Source organism: Globicephala melas, chromosome 14 (assembly GCF_963455315.2).
Source record: "Globicephala melas chromosome 14, mGloMel1.2, whole genome shotgun sequence".
NCBI lineage: Eukaryota > Metazoa > Chordata > Mammalia > Artiodactyla > Delphinidae > Globicephala > Globicephala melas.
In genome coordinates, this window is record NC_083327.1 from 73,279,051 (window position 1) to 73,302,645 (window position 23,595).

The following is a 23,595-nucleotide window of genomic DNA, read 5'->3' on the forward strand; positions in this document are numbered from 1 at the left end:
AAAAAAGTTCACGCACCAGTGCATTCCCAGAGCCACAACACACCCGGGACACACGGCTGTGATCTTTTCTCCTTTGCAAAGTCCTTGCAGAGTCAGCGAGTTCACTGTGTTCCCTCCCCCGGCCCCCCTCTCCTTCCTTCACTCCGTCTCCCGGCATTCCCCACTCCAGTCCCTGCTTGTTTAAATACCGGCCCCGGAAGTATTGGCCCCATTCAGAATCAGCCTCAGCGCCATGTTTCTTCTGACTTCAGTCTTGGTAGCAGTTGTCTGCCTTTTGATGGTGTGGATCTTTCAAAATGCTGATGGAGGAACCCAGAGAAGGAAGGGGGAGCCTAGAGCCAGGGCCGAGGCTCGCCCCTGGGTGGATGAAGACTTGAAAGACAGCACTGACGTCCACCAGCTGGAAGAAGGTAAGGACACTGGCCATGTTGCTTGGTTTCCAACTTCTGTATTTTTATGATGAGGGCAAGTGGATGGTGGGGCTTATGGAGAGGAAGAAACATAGGCAGGTCAGTTTCATCATCAGCTTCTGCCGTGTAAACAAATCAGTGTGTGACAGAGACATCATTTCTCTCTGGCGGTCAGCTTGTCACCTCCTGGCACCAAGCTCCCTTTATTCCTGGGTCCTCAGTAAAAAGCTGTTGAGGGGGCGACATTTTTCCTGGCTCCAGTCCTCTGAGGCTGCTAAAATCTTTCTGAAGGGGCACATCACATGCTGCGGGGGCTGCGGGTTAAGTGGTCAGGTTTTGATCAAGAACTTTGGAATAAAAAAAGGCATCTACGTACGGGCTCGCTACCCTTCATTGCACCAGCCCTGTGGGTCACAGATAAGAGCGGCTGCTGTCCTCCAATCTGAGTGTCCAATTCAGTAGACAAGGCCATAAACAGGCAAACGACAGAGAGTAAAACAGAGGCGAACTGGGTGGAACTGATTGTAAGGTGTTTTGAGAAGGCTTGGGGGTTTGGTGGGGCAGCTAGAAAAAGGCTGAACCAGGTCTGGGGCATTGCTAGGATATGAATACAAAGGTTAGGAGGCTAAGAGGAACAGGAAGCGCCTGAGTCCGGAACCCCAGGGAAAGATGTCAAGAAGATGGAAGGACTGTACTGACCAGGGGAGGGGTGAAAATGAAGTGGGGTGTTGAGGGCGGGCCGGGGCATGGCTGACCTGAGAAAAAAGGGGTGATGAAGGAGGCAGGCAGGAGGGGAGACGTTCTGGAGGAGCTTTGAGTAATCTGTGTTTGAGGTTTACCTGAGGTGGTTTTGTGGGATGGATTTGACTTGGAAGAGGCTCAGTGACTCTCAACTGGGGTAGTAATGCCTCCACCCTCCCTCCCTCTAACAGAGGCCACCTGGAAGTGTGTGTGTGTGTGCGTGTGTTCTAAGTTGTCCTAACCTCAGGATTGGGGAATCGGGTATAAAGTTGGCACTCAGTGCTGGGAGCCAGCAGTGCTGAATGTACTGCCCAGGAGGATCCAAATTCAGGCAGCCTCCTGGCAGGGCAGCCTCTTACTCTCCCCCACTAACCCCGAATGCCAATTATGCCAGTTGAGAAGCACTTCCGTTGAATGAGCACGAGACCCACTGTGAAGCTGAGTAAGGATCTGTTCCAGTAATGATGGGCTGGGCGGTGGCGCCAGTGCGATGCAGAGGAAGGGGTGAACTAGAGGGACGGTCAAGGAAGAACAGGGTCTAGTAATAAATTAGACATGAACGGAGGGAGAAGTGGGCACGATTTGGAGACTGGAGGAATCAGAATAACAACTGTCATCAATGGGTGCGGGAAGGGGATCCGGTTTAAAGGGGAAGCTGTTGAATGTAGTGCAGGACGTGTTGGATTTGAGAGGATAGTGACCCATTGAAGCAGAAAGGCAGGGAGGTTTCTAGGTGAGGGATCCAGGCCATAGACACTGACTGGAGAGTCACCAGCATAGGGGTGATGCTTGGAACTTGGAAAACTAATGGATTCACTGCGGGGTATTGCTAGAGAGAAGGCTGAGGTTAGAACTTGGCGGGGGGGGGGGGGGGGGGGGGGCGGGGGGGGAGGGGCACCTTCAGATAAGAGGAACTGCTGGAAGGAATGGACTCAGAAAACAAGGCGTGGGAAAGGAGGGCCAGGGCAGTAATAACAAGCCCTCACATAGTGCTTCCGGTATCCAATGTCACTTTTACATATGGTGAATCATTTAGTCTTCATAACAATACAGTGAGGCAGGCACTATTATCATATCCATATCACAGATAAGGAAACTGAGGCTCAAATCGGCTAAGTCACCTGCCCAAGCAATTAGTGGTAGAGTCAGGACCCAGGCAGGCTGCCTCCAGAGTCCAGGCCTACAGGCAATTCGCTAGGCTGCTTTTCCAAAAGAATGACCCAGAACAGAGGGGGCAGGAGATGGCCAGCAGGGTTAAACATTCCCTGAGAGATCAGAGGTAGTGTGTATGGAGGAAAGGCCGCTGGATTTGAAGACCCAAGAGTTTGAGGGATACAGAGGGGGTGATAAGGCTGGTGGGGAACCGGGGACCTGGGGCTGAGCCTGAAGGTTGGGAACAGAGAACAAAGCTGTATGGCCCCCTTCTGCTTCTCCACCTAATGATTCACTTTCAATCCTCTGCCTCTCCACTCTCTCTTCCTCACACAGAGAAATGAATTGAACACATAGTGGCCGCTCGGCAGCCGTGAGCAGATCTTCCCAGAGTGCAGAGTCCACAGTCTCTTGTTGGGATTTTTGTTGTTTACATAAGTGATACTTACTGAGGTCACACAGTCACACAGGTGGTAGGTAAGGACTAATGTTTAAACTCAGTCTCCTCTGCCACCCAAGTCCCTGCTCTTAACCATTGGGTGGGTGGACACAGTCTAAGAGAGGATGTATAATTGGAGAAGAGAAGGGATTCCATTACTAAGGAAACATGAGATGGTTTTGATAACAGCAAATAGATACCAGATTCAAACCATTTTGAAAATTAACAATCAGGGACAAAACAGTAAAATAAGTATTGTGGGCCATTCTAGTGTGAGTTAAAGAATATATGGGTACCAATCTAGCTTCCGCCATCTCTGATTCACAAAGAATTCCTATTCGACATTCATAGATCAAGGAATCAGCCTGTTTGGGGGGACGGGGTGGGGGGAAGGGTCGGGGGTACAGAGAAGACATGCGGATTAGAAGTCAGACACAGACTTCCTCTGGGGACCAGTCACACATGGCATCCTGTTAACGCATTTCAGTTCCCTGTTTATCTGTAGCAGAGGTCTGAGGAGGAGAAATGACTCCTCAGAATACCAGAAATATTAAATACCAGAAATGACTGCTATTTAATCTCAAAGTGGAAACCTCAGATCGTTTCCCTAAAATGAATGGGAAATACTGAACAAAAATTCTCTAGTCAGGCCCGGATTCATGAAAGCTCATGGAACTGGAAACAGGAGAAAAAGATACAGGAAACACATCTTAGTAAGATGTGTCCATTTTAATGTTAGTGGGGATTTTCTTCACTCAGCTTCACTAGCCATCCGGAAGCTATTATTCTAACTGAAATTTTGATTGTCCCAATGACCACTAAAAAAGCCTTTGTTAACATTTTTATCTGGTGTGGGCAGCACCTGAGAATAAAACTGTTCCCTCGGACTTGGGCAAAGACAGATTTTTATATACCCATAGGCAGCTGTTTCGAACCTGTTCATTGGATCAATGACAACACATCTCAGTAAAAGCTTAACAAGTCAACCAATCAGAGATGGATTCACTCCAGGACCAGCCCCTCTGAGGGCCAACCAGTCAACAACAGTCTCAACCAAGTAACACTGTTCCTGCAGATGATATCAACCCTCTTACATGCCTGGAAGTCCACCAATGCCTGAACTCCATGCTTCCCAACCAAGTGGTGTGCAAGAGCTACCCTATGGGGCTAGTGAGAGCCAACGGATAAATGTTCAGGAAATTTGTGGGCCATTTGTTCAATTGCCAATATCTTGAGATCGGGCCATCATGGGAGTGTTTACTCTGTGGAAATTGGCAAGTGCTATAAACCAGGGCTCTTTTTTCCCCTCTTCTCAGAGTGCTGGTTTACCAGCACACCACTGACAAAAACACTATGTAAGGGCAGCACTCATGCCCAGCACAGTTTTCCTTTGCCCCAGGAAGCAAAAAATTCAGCTTCATCTTTGCATTTCATCATTCTTTGGCACACCTACGTGTGCATACTTCTGCATGGCTAATTCTAAAAGGCTGGTCTACCAGGGCTCCTGTAAGACATTACGGTTCTAGGACAAAGGACAGGTAAATTCAAATTCAGATGAGAGAAGGTTAGGGAAAGGAAAGGACTTGAATGGAGATGTTGTTCTTGGGATCAGGTCTGGGTGGGTTCTGCTGGGGAGAGTGAAGCTCAGTACAGAACACTGGGGACACCGGGGACACCACGAGAGGTAAAGGGGCTCAGAAAACAAGTTCTGTCAACTTCACCTGGGATAGCGTTGCTTTCTTCAAGGCCTTTCCATCTGGACATCCGCAGACTCCCCAGCCCCCACCCCACCCCTGCTGCTGCTAGTGAGGTAGTGAGTCTATATTGCAGTCAGGGAGTTGAATGGCTGAGAGGCCCACGTAGGAAGCAGAGCGATGGCCGAGACAGTGGGAAGGAGGAGTTCTCTGAGCCGGTGTTGAGCCTTGAAGCTGCTCTCATTGCCACCATCAGAATCTGTCTACTGTGAGAGCCGTGTCACCCTGAGCCTTATTAATACTGGTGCTTAAGCCTCCCCAGAAATTGCAGGGAGGGAACAAGGGTGACATGACACAAATTGGCCTTGTAGTTTCATAGCTGGAAAACATTTGGCCCATTTGCAAAGATTTTGAAGTAGAACTGCAAAAACACAAAAGCAATTCCCGTAGAGATGCAGCCAGAAAAAATGCCTCTAAGCTAAACATTAAAGGATAGCCGTGGCCTAGAATTACTTGGTCATTAAACCTAATTACGGAGCAATTTAGGATTCCTTGGCATTAAAGCAATGATAAAAGGCGTGTTGGTCTTGGTGTCAATAGCAAACCCCATGTGTGGCAGCACAGGACTTACATTAAAAGCAGACCACTGTAGCGTGCGTTTATTTTAGGATATGTGGGCTCCACAGCTTGAATGAATCCCCCAGCGTTGCTTGGCTGGTCTAGGGTGGAGGCGGGACAGCTGCGGAACAGAGGCTGTTCTCTTCTCTCTGGTGAGGGCTTATGCCTTGGGGGCAGTCAGGAGTTCAAGAGGAAGGAGAGAGCTGTGCCTTTTTTATCGGTTCACTGCCCTGAGATCCCCTGGAGCTTCTTTCCCAGCTGGCTCAGCCTGTCCCCTTTCCCCAGGCCAAGTGTAGACTTTCTGCCCTGGGAGAGGCTCCGGGAAGAGCAGCGCCCCAGTGCTCTGCTTGGATAGCCCTTCTGGACAATCCAGCCCAGTGGTGGTTGGGACCATTTGTCTGCTGTGCTCAGAGATAAGGCTGTGCTGATAAAGCTCAGGGAGCAGCCCCTTCATTCCGCTAGAGTCGGAGCGCCTACCCTGGACTTCAGCTGCTGCAGAAACTGCCGTCATGCCGCTCGGCTGCCTTTAGTTTACACAGATGCTGAAGGGACCCGAAGTTAAAGAGACCTTGCATGCATTGGCTCATTTTCCACTTACTGACTGCGGAGGTTGCCGGACTTCATGACAAATGGCGTGGGAGTATCACTGGTGCTGAAGTCTTTGCTGACACGTTTGATAAGGTTCGGGGTTGATACTGACGACATCTGGGCTCGGTTCAGAGTGGATTGCTAGAAAGCTGATAGCTGTTGCCACTCTCCCATCACACTTACTTCCTCAAGCCAGCAGGGACCTGCTGTGTGGTGTGGCATGGGGAGCTCTGCTCCACGTTACGTGGCAACCTGGATGGGAAGAGCATTTGAAGGGGGGTGGATACACGTGTGTATGGCTGAGGCCCTTTGCTGTGCACCTGGAACTAGCACAACATTGTTAATTGGCTGTACTCCAATATAAAATAAAAGTTAAAAAAAATGTACACAGTGTGGGTCCCCACTGCCCCGGCTAGTAAAGCATAAAAAAAGAAGTTTCTCAGTACTAGCTATGAGCTAACCGTGGTCCCTTTTGGTATTGTAGTTGGGTTCTCAGTGTCTTTGAAGTTCCCTTTTCACAAGCGTTCCCTCTTGCCTACTGGAGTAGGCATTTACTGCAGTCCTCCCTTATCCTCAGGGAATACGTTCCAAGACCCCAAGTGGATGCCTGAAGCCCTAAGTGTTTTCCTCTACGTATGTACCTATGATAAACTTGAATATAAATCAGACACAGTAAGAGAATATCCAAATTGCCAGCATCACTACTCATGTGCTTTGGGGTCATTATTAAGTAAAATCAGGGTTACTTGAACACAAGCAGTATCCTGACAGTGGACAACCGAGAGGCTACTACGTGACTAATTGGGTGGATACGTGGACAAAGGGATGATTCACGTGGGTGGGAGGATGGAGCAGGACAGCCATGAGATTTCATCATCTTACTCAGAATGGTGCACAGTTTAAAACTTATGAATTGTTTGTTTCTTGAATTTCCCGTTTCATATATTCAGAACACAGCTGGACATGGGACACTGAAATCTGAGAAAGAAAAACCTCTGATAAGGGAGGATTACGGATTACTGTATTGGGGGAAAACCCACTGATTAAGGAGTTAAGAAACCTAGGTTGTTCTGGCTTCATGAAGGATTGCTGCCTGGTCAGGAGAAGTTAATTGTGCCCATTCATTCCTATTTCTACTTTTGTCCCACCTTCCCCAAATGGTTCATCTCTCATCCTCTTATCTCATTAAGAAAGTGTCAAGCGTCTTTTCTTTTTTTTTTCAGATGTCCTTAAATCAATATAATAGTTGTAGTCAGTTGAACTACCCTTGTGGGTGTTTTTGGTAATTCGTTTCTATGGCCTTCTCATTAAAAAAAAACAAAACCCTTAATTGTGAAATGTAATATGCTTACTAGAAAAGTGTATAAAAGATAGATGAATGGCATAACAAATAATTTTAAGCAAAAATCTATATAGTTATCACTTAGATCAAGAAATATAAATTTCCAGTACTCCATAAACCCCTATATGTTCCTTCCCAGTAACAACCTCTTCCATACCCTATAGAAGTAACTATTATTTTGAATTTTATGGGAATTACTTCTTTGCTGGTCATTCTATTGGAAAATTACATATAAATTTTTTTGAGGTCTAGGATACTGTTACTTATTCCAGGGAATATTCACATTTTCACCTATCAGAAGAGCAACGTCCTCACACTCTGGGGCAACTTTAATCTGAGCTCAAGGCTTACGGTTCCCTGGATCACTCACAGGATATTACCTTAGGCTCTAAGTCACCAGGGCTGGATTACTTACATTTTACTCTTACTATTGTAACATAAATCTTCAGGCCCTGGATGGCCCTGGGGGTTTGACTTTGGTCACCATCCTTTTATCTCAGCTCAGCCTCATGGCGGTATCTAGGTAATTGGAAAATATTCTCTGGACATTTGAGTGCCGATCTACCCCTGTGGGTACTAACCTTCACCCAGATTTTGACTGTGATGTTCTACAGTCACAGGTTAGCTCTTCAGTACTTAGAAGAAAATGTTCTATATGTATTTTACTAAGGATTTTAGCTTTCTTTACTTTGGAGATTTGGTAAATTATGTAAATAACCATTACTGGAAGTGAAAATCCTTTAGTAAATGTCAGCTAATCTATGGCATCAGTTAATCTATGGCATCAAAGTGGATTTGTATCTACGCAAAGAAGGAAGTAACGACTAATTATTTCCTATCACACAGTGGAAGGCATGGGATATACATTATATCAGGCAAATATTCATTGGCTTTTGGGTGTTTGTGAATGATGAAGATATGTGATAGCATTACATTCAGTTTTCTAAAGACACAGTTTAGGTAGTACAATAATAATTCAGGTAAGGCATACACATGCACACAAATAAACCTTAATGGTTTAAAACAATCTAAATTTGTTACTTTAATGAAAGTTAAGTGCTGGGCATTTTCAGCCATTTTATCATCGCGGACTCTGATTATCTGTTCTTATCTAAGTAGGAGTTGCCTCCTACTGGTGATACGGCTTCTCTGCACGGGTCCCCGTCAGGCTGAAAAACATCAGAGCAGATTCAGGAAAGTCTTCAGCCTCTGTGTAGAAGAACCATCTACTCATTAGAGTCCACTGATATTTTCAGTGTCTATTTCTTGGGCAGACTTCCTGGTGAAACCTTATTTATGTGATTAAAATTCCCTGAAAAGTCCAACTCACCTCAACTCATTCTGGTTTGATGTACCGAGGTCCACTTTCTGTAGTAGCCCCTTTGGTATCTTTTGCCTCCTAGATTCTGGGAGTTGATGAAGTCCAACAACAATCAGAAATCCAAGGCTAATTCAAGATAAGCAAGGAGTATATATATAAGTATATGTATATATACTCCATTCAAAGCATTCCTATTTTTAACACTTTTTAACTTTTTGAATACTGCATCTTAGAATTTCTTTCAGTTGAAATCTTTGTAGTTCACATTGAAATCTTTGTAGTTCAGATCAAAAGTATTGTCTACTCATGGGTTTGAAAGGAATGAAGAAACACGCGTATTCAGAGGTAGAGCTTCAGCTTCAGCTATTGAATCCTCCATTGCATCTTCATCTTCTGTAAGATCTTGAGCTACAGATCATGGGTTTCCACAGCTCTCTGAACAGGAAGGAAATGGGGGAAACCAGAAGTGGCAGAAGCAGGCAGGTGTAAAGATAACTTTGCTGTAGGTAAATTGAACAGATTTTTTTCTTATGGTTAATATTTTTGTATCTTGTTTAAGAAATCCTTCTTCTCTACAGGGTCATGAATATAGTCTCCTATATTCTTTTCTAAAAGCTTCAAAAATTAGTCTTTCATAATTAGAACTGTGGTGAGAACAGGCAATACTCATTAATTTTCAATATCTGATGGAAGAGTTTCAATGTTTCACCACTAACTATGCAGTTGGTTCTGGATTGTTTTGGTGTTTTCCCCCACAGTTAGACTTTATCAGGTTAAGAAAGTTCCTTTCTACCCCAATTTACTAAGAGATGAATGCCAAATTTTATCAGACACCTTTTCTGCATTACAGCGATTATTAGCTTGTGAATGTAACAAACAACATTGCTTTTCTCATGTTAAGTTAACCTTGCATTCCTGGGGTAATCCTAACTTGGCCGAAGTGTATTGTTTTTTGATATATTGTTGAATTCTGTTTACTAATATTTTTTTTTCATTTTAACATCTTTATTGGAGTATAATTGCTTTACAATGGTATGTTAGTTTCAGCTTCACAACAAAATGAATCAGTTATATATATACATATGTTCCCATATCTCTTCCTGCTTGCGTCTCCCTCCCTCCCACCCTCCCTTGTTTACTAATATTTTGGTTAGGACTTTCTGCATCTATATTTATGAGAAAGTTGAGCCTGTAGCTTTTCTTTCTTTTAATGTCCTAGTCAGGCTTGGTAGCAAGTGTGCGCTAGTCTTATAGAATGAGTGGGTGGCGGATGTGTCCTCTATTTCTATTCTTGGGAAGAGTTGGAGAAAAGTTAGCAATAATTGTTCTGTGAGTGTTTGGTAGAACTCCCTCATGAAACCATCTGGGCCTCTTCCTAAGGGAATCTTTTTTTTTTCCTCTGGCTGATTTTAAGATTTTATATTTGATTATAAAAGGTGTGGGCTTCTTTTCTGTTATACTGCGTGGGATTTACTGGGCCTCTTGAATCTGTAGATCTGGCATTTTTCATCAGGTTTTCATATCAGATATTCTCTTTCAAATATGGTCTCTGCCACATCCTCTTTCCCATCTCCTGCTGTCACTATCATCACGTATATTAGAACATTCTCGCTCTGCTTTATTTTTTCTTCATCGTTCTTTTATGTTTTCTGTCTTTTGGTCTTTCCTTGCTCTATTCTAGATATTTTCTTCTGAGTTGTCTTCAGTTCATTAATTCTTCCTTTAGGTATGTCTAACCTGCTATTAAACCCACCCACCAAGTTCTTAATTCTATTATTTTATTTTTCAGTTCTAAAAGTTCTATTTTAAAATATTTTCTATGTCACTTTTCATCTTTTCCTGTACCCTACAGATTTATATATGCCTGTCTTTTTTTTTCCCCCCTCTAAACCTAGTAATCATAGTTGTTTTATCTCTTGAGTCTGATAATTCCAATATTTGGAGAATTTGGTGTCTGGCTCTATTTTTAAAAACCTATTCTGTTGTTTCTTGCTCAAGATACTCTTTTTGTATGTCTGGTTGTCTTTTATGTGTTGCTGATAATTGTACTTAAAATTATTTATATATTGGCATTTGCTTCTGCTGGGTAATGGGGGTATTTTCAGGCAGGACCACACTATTCCAAGTTCAGGTTTGAGGCAGGACCCATCAAAATGTTATAAACTCTTGGGGGCTGATTTATTTATTTATGGCCGTGCCATGCTGCATGAGTGATCTTAGTTCCCTGACCAGGGATGGAACCCGTGTCCCCTGCAGTGTAAGTGCAGTCTTAACCACTGGACCACCAGGGAAGTCCCTGATTTATTTATGGTTCTTAGTTTTTCTAAGGATGTAGTCTTGGGGTCCCAGCTTGTTAGACTTCCCATCGTATATGGACCTGGGCTTTGATTTCTGTCCCGCTTGATCCCTGAAAATATAAAAATAAAAATTCAAATATATTGGGATTGGCAGATGTTATCAGGGCAAATGCAGCGTCTGTGCTTATTTACTTCTGCAGGATCATATTTTCCCTTCACTTTTGGCCTGGGAATTTCTTACTATGTTGTCAGTAACTCAAAGAATTTAAAACGGCTTTATAAAAAATTATTTATTTCAAGATCTTAGTGGTTTTCAGGGGACTTCCCTGGTGGTCCAGTGGTTAAGACTCCATGTTTCCACTGCAGGGGGCACGAGTTCGGGGAACTAAGATCTGGCCAAAAAAAAAAAAAAAAAAGATCTTAGTGGTTTTCAGCCAACGGAGATTGATTCAAATAAGTTAGTTCACCATTAACAGAAATTTACATTTTTCATCTTTATGTACGTAAAAGTTTTCTTTTTCTTGATTTATAACCAGTCTGGGCTTTGAAGGACAGTCAAGATCAGAGTTTCAGGATTCTGTAGACCTATTTTTCCCATTTTTGCTTGATGTTTTTGAGCTCATAACCTTACAGATATTTTGAGAACTTCATTTCCTTCTCCCCAGTGACCACCTTATGACTATAAGGGAGTAAAAATAATTTTCTCTGGCTGAGACCACCACTCCCCCATAATAAAAACACATTAACAAGAGAAAAACAAACAGAAGTTTAATAACATGTATATCTCTTGTGTACATGGGAGAGACCCAGGAAAACTGAGTAACTCCCCCAAACAGCCTTAGCCACCACCTTAATCCATCTTCAGATAAAGACAGAAGAAAGGCGTTGGGGACTGGGGAGACCCAGTTAGGGGAGGTTGTCAGGAAAAGCAGAGCAAACAAGGGTAAGATTGTTACAGAGATTTAAGTCCACACCTTCTCTGTTGACAAGAGTTTCTTGTGATTTAGAATCATCCTTCTCTTCCTGGTACAGAGAGGGAAACACTTCCAAATAGAGATTTCCTTTATAAATGTCTCTTACAATAGGGTGACTTCTACTCGGGTTTTCAGAACTTCTCCTGTGTCTGCGTTTCCTAAAAATAGTTAACTCAAAATAATTCTTATGCTAAAGAGACATATTTTGGGGGAGGGGCACATTGCACTCCCCTTCATGACCAAGAGAGATCCTCTAATTTGCTGTCTTCCTTGTTCTTACTGGCAGACGCTGACGACTGGCAAGTGTCAGAGGAAGAGGTGGAACACATCCCATTCTCCCACACCCGGTATCCTGAGAAGGAAATGCTTACGAGATCCCGGGAATTTTATGAACTTCTCAATAAAAGACGGTCTGTTAGATTCATAAGTAATGAGCAAGTCCCAATGGAAGTGATTGATAATGTCATCAAAGCAGCAGGTCTGTAAGTGCACAGTGGGTCTTTGAGAACATCCGCTACAAGTGACAATAGTGGAGCAATGTTGAAGTTCAAACACAGTGAATAAAGCCTGGAATGATACGTTTACCTGTAAAGTCTTACCCAGGTGTTGACTGACTTCCAAGCACAAGATGATTTCCACTTTCTACAAACTTTTTTTTTTTTTTTTTGCTGTACGCGGGCCTCTCACTGTTGTGGCCTCTCCCGTTGCGGAGCACAGGCTCCGGACGCGCAGGCTCAGCGGCCATGGCTCATGGGCCCAGCCGCTCTGCAGCATGTAGAATCTTCCCGGACCGGGGCACGAACCCGTGTCCCCTGCATTGGCAGGCGGACTCTCAACCACTGTGTCACCAGGGAAGCCCTCTACAAACTTTTAACTATTACAAACTTCTCGGGAGCAGATGTGACAATAGTTCAAAACTTCTGAAATTATTCAACATTATAAAATTTTTGAAGAATGAAAATTTCTGAACACATTATTATACATCAGAAAAGAAACATCCTTACTTTCACCTCACCTTAAAACACACACACACACACACACACACACACATTTATACATTTCTCTTTGGGGAACCGAATTTCTTATATTACACACCATGATGCTCTAGTACTGTATTCTAATGAACTAGCAAAATATATTCATGTGAATTCACAAAATAAATCAAAGTAAGGCAAACATTTTTCCCCCTCTTTTGCTTTTTATTTATTTATTTATTTGTCTGCTTCGGGTCTTAGTTGCGGCTCACGGGATCTTCATTGCGGCAAGCAAGATATTTTGTTGCTGCGAGCGGGCTCAGTTGTGGCACCGGGGCTCAGTAGTTGCAGCACATGGGCTTAGTTGCCCCACAGCATATGGGATCTTAGTTCCCTGACCAGGGATCAAACCCACGTCCCCTGCATTGGAAGGCGGATTCTTAACCACTGGACCACCAGGGAAGTCCCCCAAATGCATTTTCAATGTAAATTAATATCTATTCCCAGAGGAATAGATGAGAATTATAGAAAAAGGGAGAGGAGATATGAGAAAGCCCCCTATTTGAGAGTCTCCTCTGATTGGATTCTTATTCCTATATAAATCACATTCAAGTTCATTTGCAGAAATTATTGCATGACTGTTATAAACCCATTGCCCAAATTAAAAGGAAGTAAGAATAAAACAGTTCACTTCAGTTAAGAACACAAATACACTAGATTGGTGAGTCCTTTATCTAACCAATAGCAGTTACTAAATTTCTTCTGTGTATAGATCTGTATCTAAATATGTGGGTGTGTGCATATGACATTCAGGGAGGTTTGGCGTAATTGAAAACATTAAGCGGCAATTTATTTCTTGTGTTTGGTGACACCAATATTTAGTGAACAGACGACGTGTACAAAGTGAACTGGAATCCCTCTGTTCAGAAATTTGGGCTTTATGTTTAGATTTGACTTGCATTTCACAGTTTAATTATGCCCTCTCTACCACGGGGACTTGTGGATGGCAAACTCATCAAGGCTGGCAGGCCTGAGACCCCTCCTGTAGAGTTTATGCCATTGAACTACTCACTAGGAAGAAAGAAATAAAGAAATACTTGCTTCTGAAATATACCACCAGTGGGTCACCGTGGTCTACTTCTAGAAACAGCCATTTCTAGGACAGAGGGGTGACACCCAGATCAGTAGCTGGGCCAGCCCATGGCTGGAATCTTTTTTTAAAAAATATTTATTTATTTATTTATTTTGGCTGTGCCAGGTCTTAGTTGTGGCATGTGGGATCTTTAGTTGTGGCATGCGAACTCTTAGTTGCAGCATGCATGTCGGATCTAGTTCCCCTACTAGGGATTGAACCCAGGCCCCGTGCATTGGGAGCACAGGGTCTTACCCACGGGACCACCAGGGAAGTGCTGCTGGCTGGAATCTTAAAGGGAACTTAAGCTCCTTGGGTCCCATGATGCACTATGAAGCTTTGTCTGGCATATTGGCACTGATCCAAGGGTGGGCTGAGGTTTCCCAAAACCTGTAAGAGCTGGAAGACACTCTGCTGTGTGTCTGAGTGCCCAGGGCCAAGAGTTCTCATGTGTTCACAACAGGGCCACAAACCCCACAGTGCCACACTCAGAACTTTGATATAGGCACTAAACAATTTATAGTTCAATTGCCTTTTGGAGATCCTTTTGAAACCATTTGCCATTTAAATTTTGCCATTTCCAATAAACTTCCTGACTTGATCATTTTTCAAGAATATCAAAACAAACAGCATTTTGGAGGCTTTTGGCTATCAGAGCTTCCCATCTGTGTTCCCTTATTGGTCACAGAGTAGTGCCTAGGGATGTTTTCTCTCACATGATCAGAGAAGCAGTGATAAATTCCCCAAACCTAGGAACTACTGGCTTTGATCTCAGTTAGTTGGTTTGGAGACCCTGACAGAGAGGCTGAACAAAACGGGCCTGGCAGCAACATCCCAGAGGCTACCGCCAGGCATTTTGTGTGTCAGGTGATCTAACTTCATTTTGAGCAACTATGAGTTACGTTTATTCTTAATTAACAGACTCAGATTTTTCTTGCAGTTTTAATTTCTGATTTTAATTTAATGGGTGATAGGAACAGCCCCAAGTGGGGCCCACACAGAGCCCTGGACCTTTGTGGTTGTGAAGGACCCAGACGTGAAGCATAAGATTCGGGAGATCGTTGAGGAGGAAGAGGAAATAAATTACTTGAAGAGGATGGGACCTCAATGGGTTTCAGACCTGAAGAAACTGAGGTACAAAAGTGGGTAGAATTAGGCTTGTTTGGTTTGGCTTCCTAAAATGAAATAACTATGACTTCAGTTTTCTGGTTTTGTTTTAGGTGTTAAAAAGTTTCATTTTACCTGTGGAAGAAATAATGGAAGTTAACTCAGGCCTCACCGCTGAATTGCCTTGAGCACACGTATTGCGCAGGGGTGAGGGATGCCGACTGGAATCCCATCTGGGTTCACGTCTTAGCTCTGGTTTTCCAGTTGCAAGACCTTAGGCATTTGCTTACTCCCTCTAAGTGCACTAGTCTGGTTTCTCCAGAGAAACAGAATCAATGGAGAGAGAGAGAGACAGAGAAAGAGAGACAGAGAGAGATAGAGAGAAACAGAGAGAGAAAGAGAATTATTATAAATCATGGGCTCAAGTGATTATGGAGGCTGAGAAGTCCCAAGACCCAGCAGAGTCAATGGAATAGTTCCAATCTGAGTCCAAAGGCCTAGGAACCAGGAAAACCAATGTGTAAGTTGCAGTCCAAGTCTGAGTCCAAAGGCAGGAGAAGACTGATGTCACAGCTTAAAGACAGTCAGGAAGACGGAGAAAATTCTCCCTTACTCCACCTGTTTTGTTCTATTCAGGGCTTCAACGGTTTAGATGAGGCCCACCTACGTTGAGGAGGGCAATTTGCTTTACTCAGTCTGCCAATTCACATATTAATCTCATCCAGAAACATCCTCACAGACACACCCAGAATAATGTTTAACCAGCTATCTGGGTGCCTCGTGGCCCAGTCAAGTTGACACATAAAATCAACCACCACACTTCTGTTTTCTCACCCAAAACGATAATGTTAAAAACTGGTATCAGGATTAAATAAGATAGAGGCTAAGAGTAGGGCCTGAGAAGCTAGAGTGCTTGGGTTCAAATATGAGGTCAGCCACTTAGTAACCTATCTGTGCCTCAGTTTCCTCATCCGTAAAATGGGAATTAGTCTAGTATCTACTTCATTATGAAAATTAGATGAATTTGTAAGCACTTAGAACAGTGATGGCACATAGAAAGGGCCATATGAATCTGGTAACTAAATAGGCTATGACCCAAATAAGTATTAGTAAATTGTGAAATACTTCTCAGGATCTTGAGTGACGTAAATTACATTTTCCTATAGTCTTGTACATGATCTCACTCAGCAGGCTTTCATTTTAGTACATGTTTAATAAAAGTACAAATTTAGTAGAGGTATAATATTCATTAGGCATTAGTAATTTTGCAGGCTTCCTTATCTCCAGGGAAGAAGCGGATTGGAATTCAGTGTAACTGGCTTTACCGTGAAACTTCAGCGTATTTGGGTAGACACGTGCGAGGTTTCACTTTTTTTCTGGAAACTACAACTAACTATGCTTGTTAATCCCACTTTTCCCATGGAGGACCAGTCACCGTACACAATATCTAGGATGGATTCCATAATTTCTCAGTCATTTTGGTAGTTAACACAGTCACTTTCAATTTTTTCAGGCTCAGCCGTGTCATTTTAAAACGCTGGTCACAGGGTCCCCTTTACAAATACTGCCCTCCCCACAGAGGCATCTCCTTTCCCTTCTAACCCCTTCTCGGGCTGAGCATGAGGGGGGATGGGGCACAGATATTTGTCCTGGCCTCTCAGAAGGCCCTGAGGGGAAGCCAGCTCGAGTTCTTGGCACGTAGCATGTAGAGGTACTCGTGCCTCTGGCTCTCAGCTCTGGGCCTTTAGCGGCCAGTTCCAGCACCAGCCATCCAATACCCACTGTGACACAAGCCTAAGAAAACGCAGTGGGATCTCCATCTTGTGGGGTAAACTGGGACTTCTTCTCCGGTAGCCAGGGCTGGGTGGTGAGAAGGATGGCCTCTTAGTCCTACTCCTGTCTCATTTATTTGCCCCAGAGGACAATTTTTTTCCTGAGATATTTAAACCCTATTGAAATTGATGTCTATTGGCGTTGTAACTTATGGCTGTGTTGTGGAATAAGTGCAGGATATTAATCATGAATATGTAAATCTAATTGCATATTCATGAGAAAAAACGGATGGGCAAAGTTGAGTCTCTCTTCTTAGAGAGATGCTGTGCTCTGTGTGGGCCCGCTGCCAGCCCCGTCACTCCCCAAAGAAGGCAGCATCAGTTGCTCTCTTGTCTCTGTGCTCAAAGCACCTAATACACACCTTCCGTGCATTTAAAATAGCCATTATGACATGGTTATTTAATTATTGGCCTACTTTTCTTCTCATTTTATAGGCCATATTTTAGAAACCTTTGTGGTACACCAAGATACTCTTGAGAATCCAATTAACATTATAGACTTTCTCTGCAGACAATATGCGTGCACACACACACACACAGATATACATATACATATATATATGTATATATATACTATATATATATACACACACATATATATAGTACATATATATATATATATAGTGTCTCTAGGGTCCAGAGACCTCTAGTTTAAAAAAGTCTTATATTGTAGCACCTAGCACAGTGCTGATGCATAGTAGGTAATTAAATAACTGTTAAATTGCATCACAAATGAACATATGTCCTGATAGCCAGTTTGAGTCAACTCTGAAACTCATAGCTGTCATTAAAGGCTTGATATACAATCTGGTCCAACCTCCCCGTCAAGCCTTCTTCTCCTGCTGCTGGCGTGAGACCCTTCACCCCAGGTGGAAGGTGCTAGTTGTCCTTTCTTAACAGGCCTCAGCACGGTGCTATCTTTTTATTAGCTCTGATATGATGTCACGATACATTCTTGTAAAATTGAACAAACCCAAAATACTAGCTACCAATGTATGCCTAGGCAAAATAAGTACAAAGGTTAGTAAAAATTGCTAACCTGCCTCTGACCTAGTAAATTGCTTATTCTTCACCTCATATTTAACAATTGTTTTGAATTATTCACTGTAAAATAATACATAGTAATAATAATAATATTAGCTCACACATACGTGGTACTAGGTACTATTCTAAGCACTTGATCTATTGGGACTGATTTTACTGTCGCAATAACCATTGGAGGTGAGTGTACAATAGCACATTTTACATTTAGGGCACTGAACTGTGAGAAGGTGAGCGGTTGCCCAACGTGGCAAAGCTAGTTGACTCCAGATTTTTTTTGTAAACTATTAACATTCTCCCACTTTGTAAAGAGAAAAAGAATTGATACTAGTCACATGTGAATAAGCTGGCTGAGTATGGTAAAGTAGCTTTGAGAATGTAATGTATAGAAATTAGCAGTGTTCAAGGAACTGTAGAAAATACACACGTGGGTTTAATGTGTTTTAAAACAAGGAAGCGTAACTAAGCTAAGAATGAAATGAGTGGTGACTATCTCTTGCTTATTGATGACATCATTTACCCTAAGGAAAAATTCCAATATATAGCATCGTATGAGTATCTTTCCTTTGAATATCTGAGCTAGAGTGAAGCGTTTGCCGAAATGTACGGGCAGGGTAATGAAACAGAGAAAGATATGCTCTTATCTGGAAAATAAAAATGGAAACTCAACATTTATACCTCCTGTGAGTTATCCCCCACTCCCACAAAAGTTTCCTTCCTTTTCTCCATAACTAGGCTAAGAACGTTACCATCTGCCCACCTGGAATTTCGGTTCAAACTCACCATCACCTTCTTCTTCTCCCTTGTGCGCTCCAGTGCCGGATCTGTCAGCTCCTGCCTCTACAACTCCCCAAGTTCTCCTGGGCCATTGCCCTTGTCTCCTATCTGGTCCCGTTTGAGCTGGTCCTTTGCCCACACCAATCCGTCTCTTTCTGAAACAGATCCTATTGCGTGATGCTTCTGCTCAGAAGCTTGTGATAACTTTCCATCACCCGCTGAACCAAGTCCAGCACCCTGCAAAATCTGTATGAAAACTGCGAGCCTCCCAACCCGTGCCCCACCACGCACACCGTCGTCCAGCCTACCAGGCTTCTGAAATTCCCTGTCCGGCCAAGCATTCTCCTTCTGACTCTGCCCTTTGCTCATCTCTTCCCTAGGCTGCCCTTCCCAATGCCCCTTCTCTAGCTGGTCTTCAGTGCCCCGCCTCAAGAGAAACTTTGGAAATATTCTGACAATCTTATTCAAAGCTAACATTTTATTTTTGGGCTCCTAAGGCCCTTGTCTTATATTTCTTTAACAACACTTACCAGGTTTTAGTTTGCTAAATTTGGCTTACTGCCCTCTGGGTTATAGGATCTATCTTTGTATCTTTCAGCATTTCACGTGTCTTGCTATATTAGGCCCTTATTAATACCTGTTGGGATAGATAGACTTGGGATAGAAAAAGGTAAACATGACGTGAACAAAAATCCTACTCTTTTTCAATTTAAACATAAAAGACAAGGAAATGTTTCTATTTTTAATGTATATAAGGTGGTAAACAGGGAACAAAAAAAACATTAAGAGAAAATATTCTGAATATCTTTTTTTCCCCCTTTAGGACCAACTGGATTAAGGAGTACTTGGACACAGCGCCTGTTTTGATTCTCATTTTCAAACGAGTACACGGTTTTGCTGCAAATGGCAAGAAAAAGATCCACTACTATAACGAGATCAGTGTTTCCATCGCATGTGGCATCCTCCTAGCTGCCCTGCAGGTATGTCACCCTCCCACTGGGCCCAAGAGAGAGACTTAATACTTGGGGGCCAACTGTGGTTTTATTTGCAAATTTCAGCTGAGTTTCTAGTTCAGGGACAGGGATTCCTCAGTAAGGGAACTCTGATGTAAAAACTGCCTCTGGAAACCTGGATTGGTGAGGATGATGTTTCAAACAAGCTGGCATCCTTCCTGGAAATTTACTTATAACATTATTTAAGGGTCAAAAAACGGTCGCAGTGTTTGCCTTCATCTGTAACCATATGAAGCTTTAAGGGCTTTAGTAAATACACATGAAGAGCTTCAGAGCCTGAAAGTTCCAGGGCCTGGCTTCTCAGCTGTGTTTACTGTTGTCTGAGCCAGTGGGATGATTCAATAGCTATAAGGGGAACTCTATCATAGAGCTCCTGTCCTCAGAAGTTGAGTTTACATCGTATTGCATTAGAAAGATGTCCATGTGCTTAAAAAATTTCCATCTACATAGTAGCTGCAGCCCTGCTAAGCATCAAACAGAGCAGGATTGAGGTCTGCCTTTCACGTGATTCAAGTCATTCGCTCAACAGATATTTTCTGAGCTCCTTCTATGTGGCAGATCTCAGGAGTCACCAGGAATAGTCACCTCGTGAACTGTACGTTCTGGTGGGGACTACAGTCCTGGGAGAGGGTGGAGAGTGACAGTAAACACGTGAAATAAAGCAAACAAACAGGATTATAAGAGCAAATGAGCCTACTTTCAAGGGAGAGTAGATTCCAAAAAACTGTGCTTCTTTGTTATCTCAAAGAAAAATGTGTTTGCTGAAAACTTGCAAAACAGTCATTGTGACATAAAAGAGGAATATATTTTTAGATGACTTGAAAAACTGTTCCAAAGGAGCTGGCATCCTATCTACCTCCCGACTCTGTAACAGATAAAAGAATTGCTGTGCTACGTCAGACCGCAAGGCACCGTCCCCGTCCCAGACAGGGTTCCTGAAGAGGCAGTTTAGGCTTGGCGTGGGTTCCCTTCACCTGTGCCTTCTGTGCATTCCCATCAGCAACTTTTCCCACTTTACTGTGGAGTTTGCTGCCCTCTAGCTTTCTGTAAGGCATAAGTCTGAGTGTAGGTCTTGATTTGTCAAGGAGGAAGGAATCTTCTGGAAGCCCTTGTCTGGGCAGATTGCACAGAGACTGGAGGCGTGCTCGACTCCCAAAGGCAGTTCCAGAACCTCCTTCTGGTCCAGGCTTAGTAGTGAGCATCTGATGGGAAAAGCAGGGGGGGATGGAGAGGGCCAACTGGGAAAGTGTCTTGAAGTTACATGTGATTTTTATTGGATGTTTATTATTCGAGGGGGCTGGGAAGAGGTTGGTGGAGTATTTCCTCTACCTCTTACATACCTCTTGGCCACTAGGTCCTCCCTCACTGGACATAGGTATTTTCAGCTAGGGATGACGCTCTGCTTCCACTGTTGGTTATATAACCACAGGAACTGCCTTTTGTTTTTCCGTTCCTTTGGTGTAGTTGGATTCCCCAAATTTCTTTCCATGAAATAACCATTCCCATTTCTTAAGCATCTGTGAAAAATGACTGGTATTTTCTTCTCCGAGAAGCTTCCCACTGTTTGGTTAAGAGAAGGTGGGGTCTGGGGAGGTCGAGGAGGGCAGGTAGGATTCAAGACACCATGGCCCAAGCTGGTCGTTTCTTTGCCGCCCAACTTCAGGGAAATGATGGGACAAGCAAATCTTATAGGGACTAGAACATGCCCAGGCTGGGATTTTGCCTGCTGACTTTAAAACGTTTTCTTTTCCTCTCCTGTTACAGAACGCGGGACTGGTGACTGTCACGACCACTCCTCTCAACTGTGGCCCCCGTCTGAGGGTGCTCCTGAACCGCCCTGCAAATGAAAAGCTGCTAATACTGCTCCCTGTGGGGTACCCCAGCGAAGAGGCCACGGTGCCTGACCTCACACGGAAGCCTCTGGATCAGATCATGGTGACTGTGTAGGCAGGACACAGGCAGGGACGTGCTGGAAGGTGATGCCCCCCACTCCTTTCTCCTGTTCCTTTTGGGAGTACAGGCTGCTCTCTCCCTGGGTGTTCCTGGCACTCCACTCCACAGGGCTGGCCTCTGTGTGTGTGAAGAAACCTTTGCACTTTCTATAGCACTTTGGGTCTGAGAAGCCCTGCTTCTGATAGTGTGATTAGCTGAACCATACAAAGTAAGAGATGAATAGGTATGTTCTCTTCCATTTCTTATCCACTTCGGAAATGCATTAAATTTTTGCTAAGAACATGCCCTTGGTTTTTAAGGTTTTTTAATTGTTCCAGAAAACTCACGGATGATTTTTTCTTTCACTCTTTAAAAACTCAAAGAGGAAAGAGTCATCAGAAAATTTAATATACTCCCAAGAATTCAGCTATGTGATGATTTTTAAATTTAAATTTAGACTGATCAAACAGTTTTCTGCCCCCTGCTTTCTGGTGGCTTTTAGGCAAGGATGTACTTTTTTTTTTTTTTTTTTTTTTTCGGTACGCCGGCCTCTCACTGTTGTGGCCTCTCCCGTTGCGGAGCACAGGCTCCGGACGCGCAGGCTCAGCGGCCATGGCTCACGGGCCCAGCTGCTCCGCGGCATGTGGGATCTTCCTGGACGGGGGCACGAACCCGTGTCCCCTGCATCGGCAGACGGACTCTCAACCACTGCGCCACCAGGGTAGCCCCTATTCTGCCAGTTTTTAATGAGTAACCTTCAAAATAATTAAAACATCACAAGCACAGAACAGAACAGCGCGTGCTGTGTAGACTGGCCGCCATCTGGACATATAGATGGTTAGTCGCATAGTCCAGAGTGCGTGTCGCAGCTGCCTCGCACCAGCTGGTTGAAGCTGATGGTTAAATATTCAGGAATTTTGTGAGCCAGTTGTTAAACCATTTGCAGCTTGAAATTGCCCATGGTGCGAGGATTTACACCATGGCAACTGGCAGGAACACACAAATCAGGGCTTGCTTTCTTTTTCTTAAAGGGAACTGTCTTCCAGACACCAGGGAGTTCTAACTGTGCTCCCCTTCTTTTCTACTCTCCCCCAAAGAAACACACTTATCCTTTTTCTCCAGTTGGCAGTCACACTGTATGGAGCTGGTGGGGTCACAGGGTGCCGGGCAGGGACTGCCAGCTCTAGCCCTTAACCTGTCACCCTCTGTCTTCCCTTCCAGGGGTGCTGCTCACACAGGTACACTCAGAGCTCAGATAATTGCTCATCAAAAGCAGCTCTACTCACCTCTCTATCCCCTTCCACTGTCTTTTTTCTCTTCTATTTTTTTTTAAACTCAGATCCCTCCAGAAAAACTCTCCTGTCTCTTTTTACTTCATTCGTGTGTCACACGGTGCATTGATAAGATCATCAATCGTATCACTGATAAGAGTCAGAGCTGGTGACAAATCTGTATCAGAGAAAAGGAAGAATTTTTTTCTCTTTAAAATATGATTAGAGGGAATTCCCTGGTGGTTCAGTGGTTGGGACTCGCCCTTTTCACTGCTGAGGGCCTGGGTTCGATCCCTAGTTGGGGAACTAAGATCCTGCAAGCCACATGGTGTGGCCAAAAAAAAGAAATAAAACTCTTAAAAATATGTACATATAATTGGATATTACAAGAACCTGTGTTGTCGGCCTCTGAAGCACCCAGAGTCTCTTTTAGAATCTCCAAAATCTTCCATCGTAAATCTTTTTTTCTATAAACGTGCTTTTCCCCAAGTCTACACATTTTACTAAATACAAACTTGCTTATATCTTGTTTCCATTCTTTTTAAAAAAATTATTAGTATTGTGATAGTTGTCTGTCCTGAACTCTTTATGGTCAACGAGCATTTTTTTAACAACATGGTGGCTCTGTTAGATTTATGTGGACTGCGCTGGGAACCTAATCACTGTACTTCAAGTTGTTTTTAATAGGAAAAAGATACTCTAAGTTCCAATAGCAGAACAATAAACACTTTGGCATCACGGTGCAAAGAAATTGAAGTTATATTTATTAACTTCTATTTCTAATGTTTTGAAGCTGTTTGAGCCCATGGAGCTCTTTGCTAGTTTTAGGGCACCCTGCTGAGGAGCTGCGGGTGCAGGAGAACCTTGCCCCCAGGTGTGGGGTGGAGAAGGAATCCGGACACTGGTCGGGGTCTGAGTGCAGTTGTTCAAGTACAGAACC

The 23,595-nt window shown here is 43.6% G+C and overlaps 1 protein-coding gene across 1 annotated transcript; it reads left to right on the forward strand.

Moving 5' to 3' along the window:
* Positions 1-232: 232 nt before the first annotated feature.
* On the forward strand, positions 233-21,399 carry IYD (iodotyrosine deiodinase). The gene is made up of 5 exons (XM_030852852.2): positions 233-410; positions 11,863-12,054; positions 14,657-14,816; positions 19,263-19,419; positions 21,217-21,399. Exons 1-5 carry the CDS (start codon positions 233-235, stop codon positions 21,397-21,399), a joined length of 870 nt encoding a protein of 289 aa, XP_030708712.1.
* The last annotated feature ends 2,196 nt before the right edge of the window (positions 21,400-23,595 follow it).